Source organism: Oreochromis niloticus, linkage group LG5, assembly GCF_001858045.2.
Source record: "Oreochromis niloticus isolate F11D_XX linkage group LG5, O_niloticus_UMD_NMBU, whole genome shotgun sequence".
NCBI lineage: Eukaryota > Metazoa > Chordata > Actinopteri > Cichliformes > Cichlidae > Oreochromis > Oreochromis niloticus.
This window is the reverse complement of record NC_031970.2, coordinates 12,729,137-12,744,849: the sequence shown is the minus strand read 5'-3', so window position 1 is coordinate 12,744,849 and position 15,713 is coordinate 12,729,137. Positions and strand designations below refer to the sequence as shown.

The 15,713-nt window shown below is 39.5% G+C and overlaps 1 protein-coding gene across 1 annotated transcript in view; it reads right to left on the bottom strand.

Moving 5' to 3' along the window:
* stab1 (stabilin 1) overlaps positions 1-15,713 on the bottom strand; it is a 153,442-nt gene that overhangs the window by 93,431 nt on the left and 44,298 nt on the right. The window contains exons 29-40 of the mRNA XM_005469696.3: positions 15,498-15,631; positions 12,642-12,753; positions 12,135-12,212; positions 11,874-11,975; positions 11,597-11,698; positions 8,845-8,979; positions 7,516-7,644; positions 7,375-7,428; positions 6,909-7,022; positions 6,515-6,710; positions 3,709-3,804; positions 3,549-3,594 (exon numbers count right to left, since the gene is read on the bottom strand). Of these exons, the coding sequence (XP_005469753.1) occupies positions 3,549-3,594; positions 3,709-3,804; positions 6,515-6,710; positions 6,909-7,022; positions 7,375-7,428; positions 7,516-7,644; positions 8,845-8,979; positions 11,597-11,698; positions 11,874-11,975; positions 12,135-12,212; positions 12,642-12,753; positions 15,498-15,631 (1,298 nt within the window). The remainder of the gene's footprint in view (positions 1-3,548; positions 3,595-3,708; positions 3,805-6,514; positions 6,711-6,908; positions 7,023-7,374; positions 7,429-7,515; positions 7,645-8,844; positions 8,980-11,596; positions 11,699-11,873; positions 11,976-12,134; positions 12,213-12,641; positions 12,754-15,497; positions 15,632-15,713) is intronic.

Below are 15,713 nucleotides of genomic sequence, written 5' to 3'. Positions count from 1 at the left end.
AAGTCAAAGTCAAACACTGGACTAAGCAGAATATATACCTTAGGGACTAACTGGGGATCAGAAACAGGAGGGGAATGAGATGAAAGTAAAAGTAATTGAAAAAACTTGTAAACAGTGGACTAACTAACTTAATAACAAACGGCGAAGCACCAAAAACTCAAATGACAACTAAGCTAAGAACTAGAATAGGAACTGATGCTTAAAATAACTACGGAGTAATAATGAAATCAAAACAGGAACGCAAACTTCAACCAATACTGATCACAGCTCTAAAACTCAAAAGCTGCAAATGAAAACCCACACAAATATAACAGCATCTGATCGACTCACTAGAATGTTCTTGAGTAGATATGAGGGAACATTTCCTGGTTTAATCATGAGGATTTTCCTGGAAAACTCTCTTTCATGGCTGACAAATAACGGCAAGAGGGGGGGTTGTTTTATTGCCACAGAACGTATAAAACACTGATGTAGCTACTGTGGTGTCACCCACAGGTTTGTGAAATCCTGTTTTGAAGCTTTGAGATAAGATCTTGGCATTTTGAAACCAGATATTGCAACAAGGGGTGGATCTGACTCTGAAACGACACACTCACTAGCTAATTTTGATTTTTTTTAGTTTCGATTCTAATTATGCAAACTGCAGAATTCTTACCCTTTCACTCCACTCATTTATTAGCTCAGGGTCCATTATGTTTTTCTTTTTGTTAGATGGCATCATTTGATATTTTTCTGACATCTCTTATCATTTCTATGCTGATGACATTCAGCATATGACAACTAAGTGTAGCTGGATGGGCTACTCGCCTTTCTTTTCTCTCTCTCGCTCGCTCGCTCTACTGCTCTCGCTCTCTCCTGCGCTCGCTCTTACTGCAAAACTAGGTCAATTGGGAACCCACCTGCATATTGATTGCAGGCTGGCACCAGGTATAAAGCTAAGCCGGTGCTTCTTTGGATTATTCCTCCCATGCATTCAGCGCAAAGCAGCAGTAAATGCTGACACTCTGCGACGGACTGATCGGCAAGAGTAGATCATATGACAGCCACAGCGCGGCAGGTTGTTTTATTCCGGCGTTGCGGAGAGAGGTGCTTGTGTGATTTCCCCCACCAGTGAGAGTATAACGCTTCCGGTCCTGGGGGCGTGATCGCTGCCTTCACCTCCGTGGCAACTCACACAGCCTTAAGTGAAGAATCAAGACACCTGCCTAGCCGTTGTTGTGAGGGCTCCTCCTCAGTGGAGCCTGCTGTCTTGTCTTGTCTTGTTTGGTTTTGAATTGTTTTACCTTGTCTTATTTGGTTTTATTAAGTAGGCCTACCATTTCCTGGTTCGCCTGGTTTTATTTTATTCTATTTTATTTCTGAACTGTGGCGTGTGCCCACGCTTCTGTGATCGGGCTGAAGCAATCCTTTGCCCGAGTGTCGTGCCGGGAATTTTAAATTGCCTCCGTTGCTGGTCTTAGCCTGTGGGGAGCCAGACCAGCTGGCGATTGAGGCTGGGACGACTACTACCAGTACGAGTGGACCCGTGGGGCATAAGCCTTCCATTGTGGTGTGTGTGCGTGTGTGTGTGATTTTCTTTTGGGTCCACGGCTGCTGGTAAGTCCAAGTTCCATGTTTGTTTTATTTTCACGTTAAGACACTGTCAACAATGACGCTACATTTTGGTTTCTAATATTTTATTTATTTTTATTATAAATAAACTGTTTTAATATTGGAGCCAACCTGCCTCGGAGTGCATCCTTGAATCTGTGCGGCCTCTTTTTATTCCTTTTATCTATTTTTCTTAAATATATTTCCTAGGGGTGAAAATCCCCTAGGTGGCGTTGTCATTTTATTTCCTTTTTATCTAACCCCGCCGACCACTTGGTCACATAAGCTAAGAACTAGAATAGGAACTGATGCTTAAAATAACTACGGAGTAATAACGAAATCAAAACAGGAACACAAACTTACAGCAGGGCTGTATGTCTTTACAGCCCCAACAGCTTTGACTTTGACTTTGAATAGACTGTCCACCTTATGTGACTGTTTACCCCAGATAAGTGAGAAGACTTATGCATGACTATCGTTCCTCCAGAAATATATTAAAGAATCAGTCAGACTCTTGTTTGTTTTTGCTCATCTGCTAAGTCTGTGTTCGTAGTCTTGGTGTAATATTTTATCCTTTGACTCACATGAAAAATGTATTTCACATTACTATTTCTTTCTTTTAAGGAACAACTCCAAACTTCGATCTAACTTAGCTGAACTGGAGAAAACTTTTCATGTATTTGTGTCATCGTGCTGAGATTACTGTATTGCCCTGTTTATCATCTTAGGCAAATCATCACTTTCACACCTCCAAGAGAAACAAAATGCTGCTGCCAGACTCCTAACTCCTTAAAGTGGTAAGTGAGCTCATAGTTCTCCGGTTTTGTACTCTTCACACTAGCTAATAGCTGGTTTTAGAACTTCTTTAAAAATACTAAATAGGTTTGGCTGACTCTGTGAAATCTTAGAATGACCAGATTTTACAAAATCAATGTAATGTTTTATTCAACATCATCTGAAACCACTACTTAGCCCATAAACTTGCCTGGATAGAGTTTTCAGAAAAGGGATCAGAGGGCAGTTTTCCAATAGATTTCTACAGTACTGCAAGTCTTTTGGCAGCCACAGGTATCATCCCCTGGTGCCCATGAAAAATAATGCTGTTTTCCAGCACTTGCAATTTGGATTCACGTTTTACACCTGGAAGATTCGTCTGTCTTTTATTCTGCCCATAGCTATTGCTTTGCAGTCATAAAATGGATTTTGTCCACTTTCCAACCTCAGAGACCTCTCCAGCAAGACCTCTTAAGGGATGTAGAGTAAAGAGTAAAAAGTGAGTAGCCCTGAAAAACTGCCAAGGTTCAATGCTGATTGGTTAAACTCAGAACAAACGTCATATTCTTAAAACCAACAACCTAGCAAAGGCAAGATAAAGAAAAGCAGACCACCAGTGTCTTAAACACCCACCTCAACCAGCAACATTCATTTACCATCATGCCTGGCACAAGCAGAGAAAAGGCAGCTAATAATATTAAACAACAACAACAACAACAACAACAACAACAACAACAACAACAACAACAACAACAACAACAACAATCATCATAATAATAATAATACTATCACTAATTTCCCACAACTTTCTCACATGGAGCCTGCAGAAAGAGCTTCATCCATGTTCCCATTACTACGATGGGAATTCTCTGTTTGGACATTTACCTGTGGTGCTCTCACATGAGCTTAATTGGACATCCCACAGACTTTAAAGTGCATAGCTGGCAGGTTAAAGGCTATATGCATCTGCAAAAATGCCTATAATGGAGATTAACCCCCTTTTGGACCATGTTATCAAAACCTGACTATTAATGAGGTATGCAGAATTAAAATTTAAGCCTAACTGTACTGGATAGCACTGAGTTCATACAGAATATTATGATCAGTCAATATAATATTTGTTGTTTTTTGAGCTTGTGCTGTTACCATCATGAAACACAGCAGCTGAGGACACATTGACTTACTTGGCGTTTTCGTCACACACACCTCCACAGGCGTCATCTTTGATCTCTGAGACACACACACACACACACACACACACACACACACAGGTTTCAGGTGATGACAGGTCAGAGAAAATATGCGTGGTTAAAATGTAATTGTTCCTTTGTAAAGCCGTCTTACCTAGAGAGCAGGAGGCTCCTTTCCAGCCTTTATAACACACACACCTGCCACTTCCTGTCAGACCATCCTCACACTTCCCATTGGCGCAATTACACTCTGCAACACACACAGTATAACTCATAACTCCCTCCTTGACTTTATTTAGTAAATGAAGTGTTAGTCACAGGTTTGTTAGCTTTATGAGATGTTTTTGCTTTGCTAATAACAGATTTATTAGCAAACTTGAAGCTGCTCTTCTCTGTCCTTGCTGCCTGATCAAAGCATCGAACCCCTACAGCTATTCCTGCAGTATGGATGAGTTTTCCAAGCAAAAATACCATTTGATTTTCAGTTGTGGCAAACCTGTAACCTACTAGCTTTGCCTGGTGAATGTCTTGATGCATGTTCAATCATCCAGAGAAGGAAATCGCAAAAAGTTGTTTCTGTTCATCAGGACATCGCGTTTTCAGTGGGAGAAACTTTTTTTCACTTGTGTTTCAGTCACTGAAGCAGTGGAGGTAGTTCGTAAGAGGTTTCAGGATGACCCCAACCCCAGCAACAGGACCACTCTCAGCACCAACCAAGTGTGTTTGCTTTTGGAACTATGTCTTCAATCCACATATTTCACATACAAACGTCAGTGCTACAGGCAGAAACACGGGTGTGCCATGGGTTCCCCAGTTTCACTCATTGTGGCTAATTTGTACATGGAAGAAGTGGAAAAGAGGGCTTTGCTATCTTACCCTGGAACACCACCAAGTCATTGGTTCAGGTATGTGGATGACACCTGGTTTGAAAATCAAATCTCAGGACGTACCACAATTCACTGATCACAGTAAATCGGTGGACCAACACATCAAATTCACTCGAGGGGATATGAAAAATGACAGGTTAGCCTTCTTAGACTGTGAGATTTCCATCAGTAAGTCTGTCAGGAGACATTGTGAACTGTAAACCTATGCATATGGATCAGTATTTAAGGTTTGGCTTTCATCATTGATTGGAGCACAAACTGGGTGTCATCGGGATGTAACACAAAGCAAACACCATCTCCACAGACAGAGCAGCCTTGAAACAGAAGAACATCACATCAAGAAGGCCCTGAGTAAATGTGGTTATCCCAGCTGGACATTTATCAAAGCTGGGAAGGCGCTTAAAGAAAGCTCCAACCGATTCAGGAGAGAAGGACAACTGCTGCATAAGCAAAAACCCGTAGTGATCCCGTATGTGTCAGGAGTATCGGAACAGTTGAGATGCTTTTTCTTTATATACCGCGTCTTTGTGGCTTTTAAACCCCAAAACATGCTGTGCCAATAATTGGTCCACCCCAAGGATCGGGTCACCTGACACAAACAGAGTAAGATAGTGTACGCTGTTACGTGCCAGGAGGATTGCCATAATATATACATCAGAGAAACCAAACAGCCTCTGGCTGAACGGATGGCACAACACAGAAGAGCTACCTCGTCCGGCCAGGACTCCGCAGTCTATTTATACCTGCAGGCCAGTGGACACTCTTACAGTGACACATCTTGGACAGGGAGGAACGCTGGTTTGAGCGCGGAGTCAAGGAGGCCATTTACTTGAAAAGGGAAAGACCATCTCTGAATCGAGGAGGGGGCCTAAGGGTACATCTTTCACCATCTTACAATGCTGTGATTGCAGCCATTCCCCAACTCTCTGTGAATGGTACTCATGGCCATTGATCAACTGTTGTTTATCAGTGATCAATAATCAATGGTCATGACAATTTGCATATTAATGATCAAGAAAGCGGCCTCACTAGCCCATTGTTTATCAGTGGTGCTAGTTTTTAGCACTGAGTTGTTCTGTCATTTTTGCTGTTTAAAGGCAGTTGGCAAACAGCTTATAGGTGCTGTACTGCCAATTTCTATATTTTTTAAGTCACATGATTGTAGTCCAAAGTGTTGCATAAACAACAACATCGCCAAGATTATGTCAATTAGAGGTTCTTAAAATCACTGTTCATTCTTTTTTATTTAACTGCCTAGCCCCAGTTTTAGGTCAGATGTAAAAGGACTCAAACCTTGCAAAAAGTTTCACTTTTGTCTCATCACTCCACAGAATATTTTCCCAAGAGTCCTAGGGATCATCAAGATGTTCATTTGGCAACGATCCTTTATTTTCCTTTTGGTCAGCAGTGGGTTTTTCCTTGGAGCTCTCCCCTTGATGCCATTTGTCTAGATTGGCGTGAAGATGAAGGCGCTCAGGGTAGAGCTGTTTACTCCTCCACATTGAAAGGAGCCAGTCGAGGTGGTTCAGGTATTTAACTAGGATGCCTCCTTGATGGCTACTAGGGGAGGTCTTTGGTGGAGGTCCAACCTGGAGGAGACCCCGGGGCAGACACAGGGCATGCTGGAGATGTCTCACAGCTCACCTCAGTGTTTGCACAGGAGTGGGGGAGGGAGATCTAAGATGGATGGATCCTTTGTTGTTTTCACAGGGCCGTTAGTATTATAGATTTTTTTTAGCTGTGTAAGACTGCGTCTCAGAAGCTCAGTTTTTTTAATATTCAGAAGCTCGGGACTAGGAAACCCGTTAGCGCTTGAATGATTTTATAAATAGCCCATAAATTATGTTGTAGAAAATCCAGCAAACATAGTTAAACAGCATTGATTTTGACATGTCGAGTTTTGTTTGTCTGTTCTCCACATCTACAGTCAATACACCCAAATAATTATTTAGCTGTTTTTCCACTGTCACCGGGTAACGCCCACTTGTGACAAATATAACATATATGGCAGACAGGAAATGCTTCACTCTGTGTGTGTGTCTGTGTGTGTGCGTGTGTCTGCATGTTGCTCACTGGAGGAGCAGTTAACTCCGTATCTCCCCGGCTCACAGTCCTCACACGCAGTTCCATGGAAACCCTCATAGCACTGGCACTCGCCATTACCATGGTTACCATCATGACACACCCCGTGATTGGAGCACCAGCTGCCGACATCTCCGGGGCATTTGAAGCACTCGTGGCCATAGTAACCGGGGCAACAGGAGTGATCCTGCAGGGCAGACACATCCGGGACATCATTATTATCATTATTATTATTATTATTTTTATTGAATTAAAAAAATGTACACAATGTTGTGTTTATGTCAGTGATGACGGGTGTTTCTAGCTGATTATTATGCATTTATCAGGTTTCATCAGACCCTTATGAAAAGAGCCATAATGTTTATGGAAAGACGTTTGAGCAGACCATAGTGGTCCGGAGACATTTGATGAGACAGCCCGGCACAGACTTCCTCCTGGATCCGACCCGCTTCCTGTACCTACAGTTGGGTTGCATGTTGGCTGGAAACTGTTTTTTGATCTGCAGCATAAAAATTACACAAACATCAAGAATCATCAACATAAACAGGCAGAGGTGAATAAAGGATTCTGAAATGCTAAAAAACACTAAACAAAAACCCCAATGACTTTAAGAACCTGCATAAAGAGAAAAACACAAATTTAAAGCTGTTTTCATCTGACAGCGTGTGACAAAAATAACAACAGCGACACACGTCATACAATTAAAACCCTGCTGTAGCCCTTTCAGGCCCCTTTTGTAAAGTCTGAATGTGTTAATGTTGGGGTCATTTGTAAAGCTATTAAAATTACTTGTGGAAAAGCTTGAGTTTCAGTTATTATGTCCACCCCAACAACTATAACAGTTTTCTTACTGGTTTGTGATAGAACAGGCATCGGGGTGGTCCATCACAGTCTGTACATCTTCCCTGGAGACAGAAAGGAGGACAGAGAGGCTGGAGTAACTGTGACAAACAAACAAACATCTATCCATACCTTCCTCTCTCTATCCTTACGTTGACCTGCAGGTAGGTCATTTTGCTGCATCTGTTGCGGCGGACTTTAAGGACCTGAGGGAGCGTTATGATGACTCCGTTCTGGGTCACTGTGACGCTCCCGTCAAGAGGAATGTCATTCACAACTGTCTGGAGTTCAAGAGAAGAAGAAACACATCAAATTTTTTACGATGAATCTTTTACAAAAATAACGATCATCTTAGCTTAGGGAGTCAGTCGACAGTGGTTCGACAGGAAATAGTGTTGTTGAGCAGGAGTTCAAAGTCAGTGTAATCCGTCATTACACTGACTTTTTACTTGTCAATTAAAAGGTCAGCACATTCTGAAGGAAAACTCCGCCATATTGTCTATTTTATTCTAAATTTGATTGTAATTTATAAAATGAAAATAATGCTGCACTAAATTTGACTTAAAACTAACACCTGAGACCAAAAACTAATGAGGAAAACACTAACTGAACAGATCAAAAAAGCAGCAGGTACATTTTCCCACAGAACTCAATGCAATTGGACTTGCCCTCTGCTGGCCATTAGCGAGAATGTCCATTTTTATGCCGTCTATGGTGAATATGTTCTATTTTCCATTCTATTATATTATATTGCATTTTCCAATTTTCACAAATTTCAACATCAGCAGAGTCTAATCATATTTCTCCCTGTGGTTACGGAGCCACTCATTCCCTGCTGCCTTTTCTTCCTATGTCGCTGTATGTCTCGTCTTACCTTTTTTAAATCTGCTAATTTGCCTTCTGGATGTTTAAGTTTTAGCACTCACTAATTGTGTTCCACATGACAGGAAAAGCCAACAGTGGATGGAAATTACCGGTGAGGTTACATCAGTAATGGTAGAAAAATGGGGCTTTATATGGAGCTGGATAAAAAGCTCAATACAACAACCCAGGCAGAAAATTATTTCAGTTTTTATTACGTGACATTATTGTGCAGCTCCTGGCAAGTTACAAGGTTACATTACCTTAGTTGTCGTTAAACTAAAGTATTTAATCATTTTATACTTTTACTGAGAATTTCTGGGAAAAACACGACCTAGACTACTTTTGTCCTTACAGTTGGTTTATTGTGTTACTACCACTGCAGTGTCATGCTGCTGTTTCTTTAAATCAAGAGGTCTCTTAAAAATGACAGCAGCTCTCATAAATCCTGCTGCCTGGAAGTTGCAGGTATTAAGAAGATCTTACTCATTATTTCTTCTATGTTGTCAGAAATATCATTACTGTATATTTTCTTTGAATATAATGGTATAATTTTGAGGCTGTATGACCCACCCCTAGTTGCATGGCTGTTAAGCTGGTGTCAGTGCAGTTATTGTTACCTGGTTGTTTTTGTCCAAGTGGAACTGGACCTGGTACTCACTTCCAAGCAGAGTGCTTTTCAGTGTGCCATCAGGCAAGCGGTCAGGGAAGAGCAGCTCATTAAGAATCACATGGTACTTGAACACATCAGAGTCCTGGACAGATGGAAGACAGAGGATTTATTTATAGCCAGACAGGAGTTGCAGTGGATCATCTCACCAGCAGGAAGAGAAAATAGGAGTGGACATTATGGTCAACTACAAAAAAATTGTTAATACGACAAACATTTCACTTTATACACAAATTAGAGTTTTGTTATAAACAGTATCTAAGTATCTAAGATAAACTCTTAGCAGCCTGTCTTTAAGATGCTGTAGTTCAAACACAGCTACCGTGGCCCTGAGAGGCCAAACGGACTGCAACTTAAGAAAACACCAGCAATAACAAAAACGCTGCAAAAGCACACAAAACACAACAGAAAGAGGAAAAAACAAAACAGAAATAGGAAAAAACAGATTTCCAAAAGCACAAGGGAAGTGTTTCTGGGGAGACAATAACCCGACGGACCAGTTGCAGGAAACAAAAGATGCTAAAAATTGCGCTGGGAGACACTTAAAAGAAGTGGAGGATCTATATCGGTTTTGTGAGGAAAGAAAAGGTCAGAGTTAAGTGTGTTAGCCTAACTATTAGCCTAAAAATCCATCATCAGTATTATATGAATTGTGATAAATCACACCGACCATGTTTTGGTTTCTTGCAACTGGTCCGTCGGGTTATTGTCTCCCCAGAAACAATTCCCTTGTGCTTTTGGAAACTTGTTTTTGCCTATTTCTGTTTTCTTTTTTCCTATTTCCGTTGTCGTTTTGTGTGCTTTTGCAGCATTTTTCTTATTGCTGGTGTTTTCTTAAGTTGCAGTCTATTTGGCCTATCAGGACCACCGTACACAGCAGACCCATATAAAAACATCCTGTGCTAAATTAATATATAGCCTGGTTTATAGTCATCAATTCTCTTTCAGATCTTTCCTTCCTCTCCTGACAGGGAGATATCTGACACGAAAAGGTGATTCATTATTTTGGTCAGTACAAACAAACCAACTTAGTACCATTTTTTGCTGGGAATGCTCACTTCATTTTTGCGTTATATAAAAAAGCTCAATTATTATTTGATGTGGATGTTTGTAATGTGTGTCAGTCTGAATTTCACCACTTTATTCGTTTAGGTTGCACAATCCACATGTTGTGATGCCAATAAATGTTTTCACATAGTTCACATACGTAAATAATATTAAAAGTACTTTTTGTAATTTCTCTCTGCAGATTTAGGGTTAATGTTCACCACCAGGAGGTGCTGTGTTACCAGCGTTACTGTAATCTGATTACTTTTTTCAAGTAACGAGTAATGTAAGGGATTACTATTGCAAAAACGGTAATTAGATTACCGTTACTTTTACGTAGGAACGCTGCGTTACTGCGTTACTAAAACCGTGATTTTTTGCGAGAATGTCTCATGACAGTGACGTAAGCGAGTGCGACGTTTGTGACAACAGCTGTGTACAGATCAACAATGGATAATATATCGAGTGCGGGAGAGAGTATGAGCATGCAGCGTTTAAAGCATGGAAGTACTGACCTTACTTTGAGTTTGATTCCATAAAAAGTGACAAAAACATTAGTGTCCACTGTTCACTGCGTGGGAAGAAAACTTCTTTTTAAACCCCTAAACTTCCAAGCAAACACCAAGTGCGCTACGACGTAATGTGAAATTCACAGAGAAACTCGAGGATTCTTCCACTGACCGATGGGGCACACCTGCACCAGGGTAAACCTCCGCCTAACCCACTCCTGCTTTATAGGTGAAAATAGAGCAACAGGACCGCTGAGTCTTTGATTTTATTTATTTTCTGCTGTGTTTTACTTGCATCTATTTGAAAGAGTGAGTGTAAACACAAAAACATTTTTTATTTTATGTGCTGGAATGTGCAGAAAATAGGTTTAAATGTTAAACAAATTTTTTCCAGTCAGAGAATGTTGCATATAATTAAATTTTTGCTTGATGCATAAAGTTAAAAGATTAAAACTAATAAAACAAGTTTTAAAAAGAGACGTTTCCATTTGATTACATTTTGTATGATGGATTATGCAGAAAAAGTAGAACTGGGCTGAAAGATCTATCGCTTTATCACCTATTCAGGTTGTAAATCGTGTTTTTAAAAAGTAACTAAGTAACTAAGTAATTAATTACTTTTGAAAATAAGTAATCAGTAAAGTAACGGGATTACTTTTTTGGGGAAGTAATCAGTAATTAGTTACTGATTACTTTTTTCAAGTAACTTGACCAACACTGGTTACCAGTGGATGAATTGAAATATTTTTTCATGTATGCTGCCATTTAATTTCTTTTTTCGCCTTTCCTCAGTTTCTCAAGAAGGTTTGCCTTTTTTTTGTAAATAAGAAATTAAATGATAGTTATACTGACCCGCTGTACCAGTTAATGGCTTTTGTGCAACTGGTGTTACACAAATACAAAGCCCAGATGTTTTTCAACTCAGCTGATATTCTAACACCTAAGTATGATCTTTACATAAATGTTTTTGGACATAAACTAAGAGTGGTTGTTCCTTTACATTTTGTTAATAGATTTAGCTCAATTCTGAAATGTATAAATACTTCAAAGGTTATATAAAACAACCTTTAAAGTATCCATTTTCTTGACAGGTTTTGGAGGTTTTGCAGAATAGCAGCTGTCCACTGAATTATATCATCGACCTACCAGGATGGAGGTGTTAGTCCTGCTAAGATGCTGCCTTATAGCCTCATTTGTTGGCAGCAGAAGTGTAAATGACTCAGTAAGATTTGAAGACAGGTTGTACATCTGAAAGAAAACACACAGGAAGTTAATTAAATGTAATATTATTAATAATAATAACAACAATAATAATAACAATAATAATGATAATAATAATAATAATAATGATAATAATAAAACAAGATTAAAAATGTAAAAGGATTACATCTTATCACATGATGCTGAGATCAGACAGACTTACCAGCACATACTCTCTGAAAAGCGTGAAGTTGGAGGAGGAGTTTAGGAAAGCCATAAGTGTGGGAGGCTCAGGTGGGAGGTCTGAGAGAGGCGGAGCCAGAATCTGACAACAGACAGACAGAGAGAAAGGTACTCTGTATGTGTACTTGGATAGAGAGTAAACTAATCTGCTAATAATGTTATTTATTCACATCATTATTTGCTCTGCATGAAAAAATCTGTATTTATTTCTTTTCATTTCACTGTAAAGATTCATGTGTACCTTGTCTATGATGTGGAGATAGCCATTGATCGCAGGTAGGTTGGGGGTGAGGATGGATGCTTTTCCAATTTGGATGACCTGAAACACACACACACACACACACACACACACACACACAGAGGCCAAAAGGTAAGGTACAATAAAATAGATCCGAAAAAATAATGATACTGACTGAAAAGTTATTTTTTTATAGATTTTCCTATTAAAGAATTCAAATGACTGAATGATTTTGAATGAATGATTGACTGAATTTATTGAATGATTGAAATGATTTTTCTCTCTAATTTTGTTAAAGTATACAACATTTGTCTGTAAGTGCCAGTTTAAAGAGGATAAAATGCAAATCATTTCCATAGAATGTAGTTACATTTAACATGAATGTAGTGACATGAATACCCTTGTACACCTGCAGTACCTACATCAGGTGAACCTTGTGAACACAAAAAATCTGAGTAAACCCACTGGAATGTGTAGTCATGTGGTGAGACACAAATGGCCCCCTCTTACCCCACTGCTGTTGCTGATCTCCCACTGAGTGGGTACGTTTAGGGTTGGCAGCCTTTTGCCCACCATGCTGCCCAGATCTTCCACAGAGTAGATCCCCTTCAACACGTGGGCCCTGCAACCAAAGGGAGCAGTAAATAAATAAATAAATAAATAAATAAATAAAAACAATTTCTCTAAAACACACAGCACGCTCCAGGATCCTTTCAGCAAAGGACATGTGATCCATTAGATCAGCAGTTCCTAATTTAAACAGTACAGAAATTTTTAATTTTTCCAGTCTTTCAGATGCACCACCAACATCTTTACTGACACAACGATCAGTGACGGAAACGCTTATTTGAACTCCTGCTGAATTTGTAAGTTTGCTCAATTAAAGAAGAACTGGTAGTTTCATTTTAATTGAGAGAGAATCCAGAAATATAGAAGAAAAAAAACACACACTACATGAAAGTTATAAGTGGACTCGCATGTCACTGAATGAAATAAGTAATTCATCACCTAGCAAAATATGACTTAGTACTTGGCGGAGAAACCTTTGTTGGCAAGCCAAATGGTAACTTGTAGTTGGTCACCATGTTTGCACAGATCTCAGGAAGGATTTTGGCCCACCCCTCATTACAGAAACTTTCTAAATCCTTTAGGTTTCTTGGGTGCTGCTTGGCAACTCAAAGATTCAGCTCCCTCCACAGATTTTCTAATGTGATTCTTCAGATTTTCAAATGTGCTTCATGTTTTTGGTCATGCTGAATGACCTATCCCATTCCAGCTTTTTAACAGTATTTTACAGACATTTTACGGTACATGGCCCCATTTATTGGCAGATCAATGCAGTGAAGTCTGGTCCTGTACCCTGACCAGAAAAACAGCCCCAAAGCATGATGTTACCACTTATGTGCTTAACTGTGGGGATGGTATTCTTTGAGTGACCCTCAGTATATCTCTTCCTCCAAACACAGCAGGTTGAGTTGATTTTGGTTTAATCTGACCACAGCTCTTTGTCTCAAACCTTCTCTGAATCATTTACATGTTCACTGACAAACTTAAAACCGACGTGTACGTGTGCCTTTTTGGGAGGGTGGCCTTCTGGGTGCTGCAAGATTTCAATTATGTCACAGTGAGTAACCACTGGTGTTCTTGGTGTCTGCGGTTGCTACTGCTTTCAGATCATTAACAAGCCCCTCCCACATAGTTTTAGGCCGATCCACCTTATTTCTCAAGATCATCTTCACCCCATTAGGCAAGATATTACGTGGAGCTCCAGACTGAGAGTGATGCCTAATCACATTTCTATTTTTCTTCTATTTTCTATCATATCTGGATAATTTTTCAGTTGTCGTCTTCACACCAAGCTTCTTGCTGATGGCCTTGTAGTCCATTCCAGCCTTGTGCAGGTCTACAATATTGTCTTCCTTAGATAAGGAGTTAAAATCAGGAATCTCTGTAATTGATTGATTGTAATATTTTTGCCACATGGGCATAGAGCCAATCTGTGGGAGCCAGAATTTTGGCTGGGTTATGGAGGATTTCCATTTAGTTAGGTCTGCTATAGGTGAAATGCAACACCACTTAATCTGGGCGACTGACTTTTAAATATCAGTTGGACAATGGGGAAGAGGGTGATGGGCTGGAGCTTCATATAATCAATAAATACTATGCTATACATTTAAATACAAAGATCAGAGATCGTAGCGATAGCAAATATCCATGAACACTATACTGATACAATACCCAAATACTTCACATGCCGATCTGTGTAACAAGAGATTTAACATTAAACTGTGCTTCTCTGTGGCAGCTCACCTGCCTCACCTGTTGTGAAATACTATTGGCTACTGACTGATTATCTGTATGTGTTGGGTATAACTAAATAATTAACAGTCACTGCTGCTGTGTCTTATGCACAAATGGATCTCTGTCTTTGGAGACACACCCGTGGATCATATGAAGATTCAGGTATTTAATAAACTCAAACAGCTGTAAGCAGTGTGAAAAGATAAGGTAAGGTAAAAGCACATCGCACATGCCTAAGGCGTGATAGTCGGCAATTCAGGTAATATGTGGAGTAGTATGTAAATGTGGGCACAAAGAGAATACATTATGGTTAATGAGTACAAACTTTGAATGGTATAAAAGGCTCAGACTTCTTATTCTGCAGGCTAATGTGGAGAGGAGGTGCCTTTTAAGCAAAGTAAGATTTCCTCAGGCCACATGCTGCCCATATCTGCCAAATATCAAGCGAATTATACTGTATCCCTTTAAATCATTCTATCTCTGTGATTCATTAAGAAAACGATCATACAGACCTTAAACTAGATTGTGGTGTTAGATAAATGAGTCACTGTCTGTAGCTGTCTCATCAAATTTACAATGGCCTGGAGAAAACTCTGGAAATACTAATTTCCATACACAGAGATTCTCTGTAACTTATCATAATACCCCCGCAGTCTCCTGTGAGCTGGTTTAAAAATCACTTTAATTTTTATATCGCACTAAAACACAACAGAGTTTAAAGACAAGCATATTACTATATAATATACAAAAAATAAAACATAACAGCCAAACGAAAAAACAAAGAAGATTAAAATTAAAGATTAAAAAGAATAAAATGAATAAATACATTAAAGTACTGTTTAAAAGAGAATCAATACAAAATCAATATATTCAATATAAAATCAATATATTACAAAGTCTACAAACAGAAAAGTAAACTAAATTTCTAAGTTAGACTTTGTGCTAAGTTGGCTCCATTTTTATTTTGTGTTAGAAACACTGATTCTGTCACACAAACTTCATGCACTGGCATGCTTTGTGTGAGCTCAAGGATCAGTTTTAATGTGTGTGTGTGACTTTACTAACCGCAGGAAGTAAGGCAGGTGGTGTCGGCTGTTCCAGAATAAGTTGTCAGCTGTACTCATGTTCCTGAGAGCGTCTTTAGTTGGCACCAACACAGTTAAGTTCCCATTCAGGTCCTTAAAGGCATGACTGAAACTCTGATCACACAACACCGTATACAGCTTAGTTATCATTGGAGCAGAGTAGTTCATGAAAACAATGAACAGGTGGACCTACAGG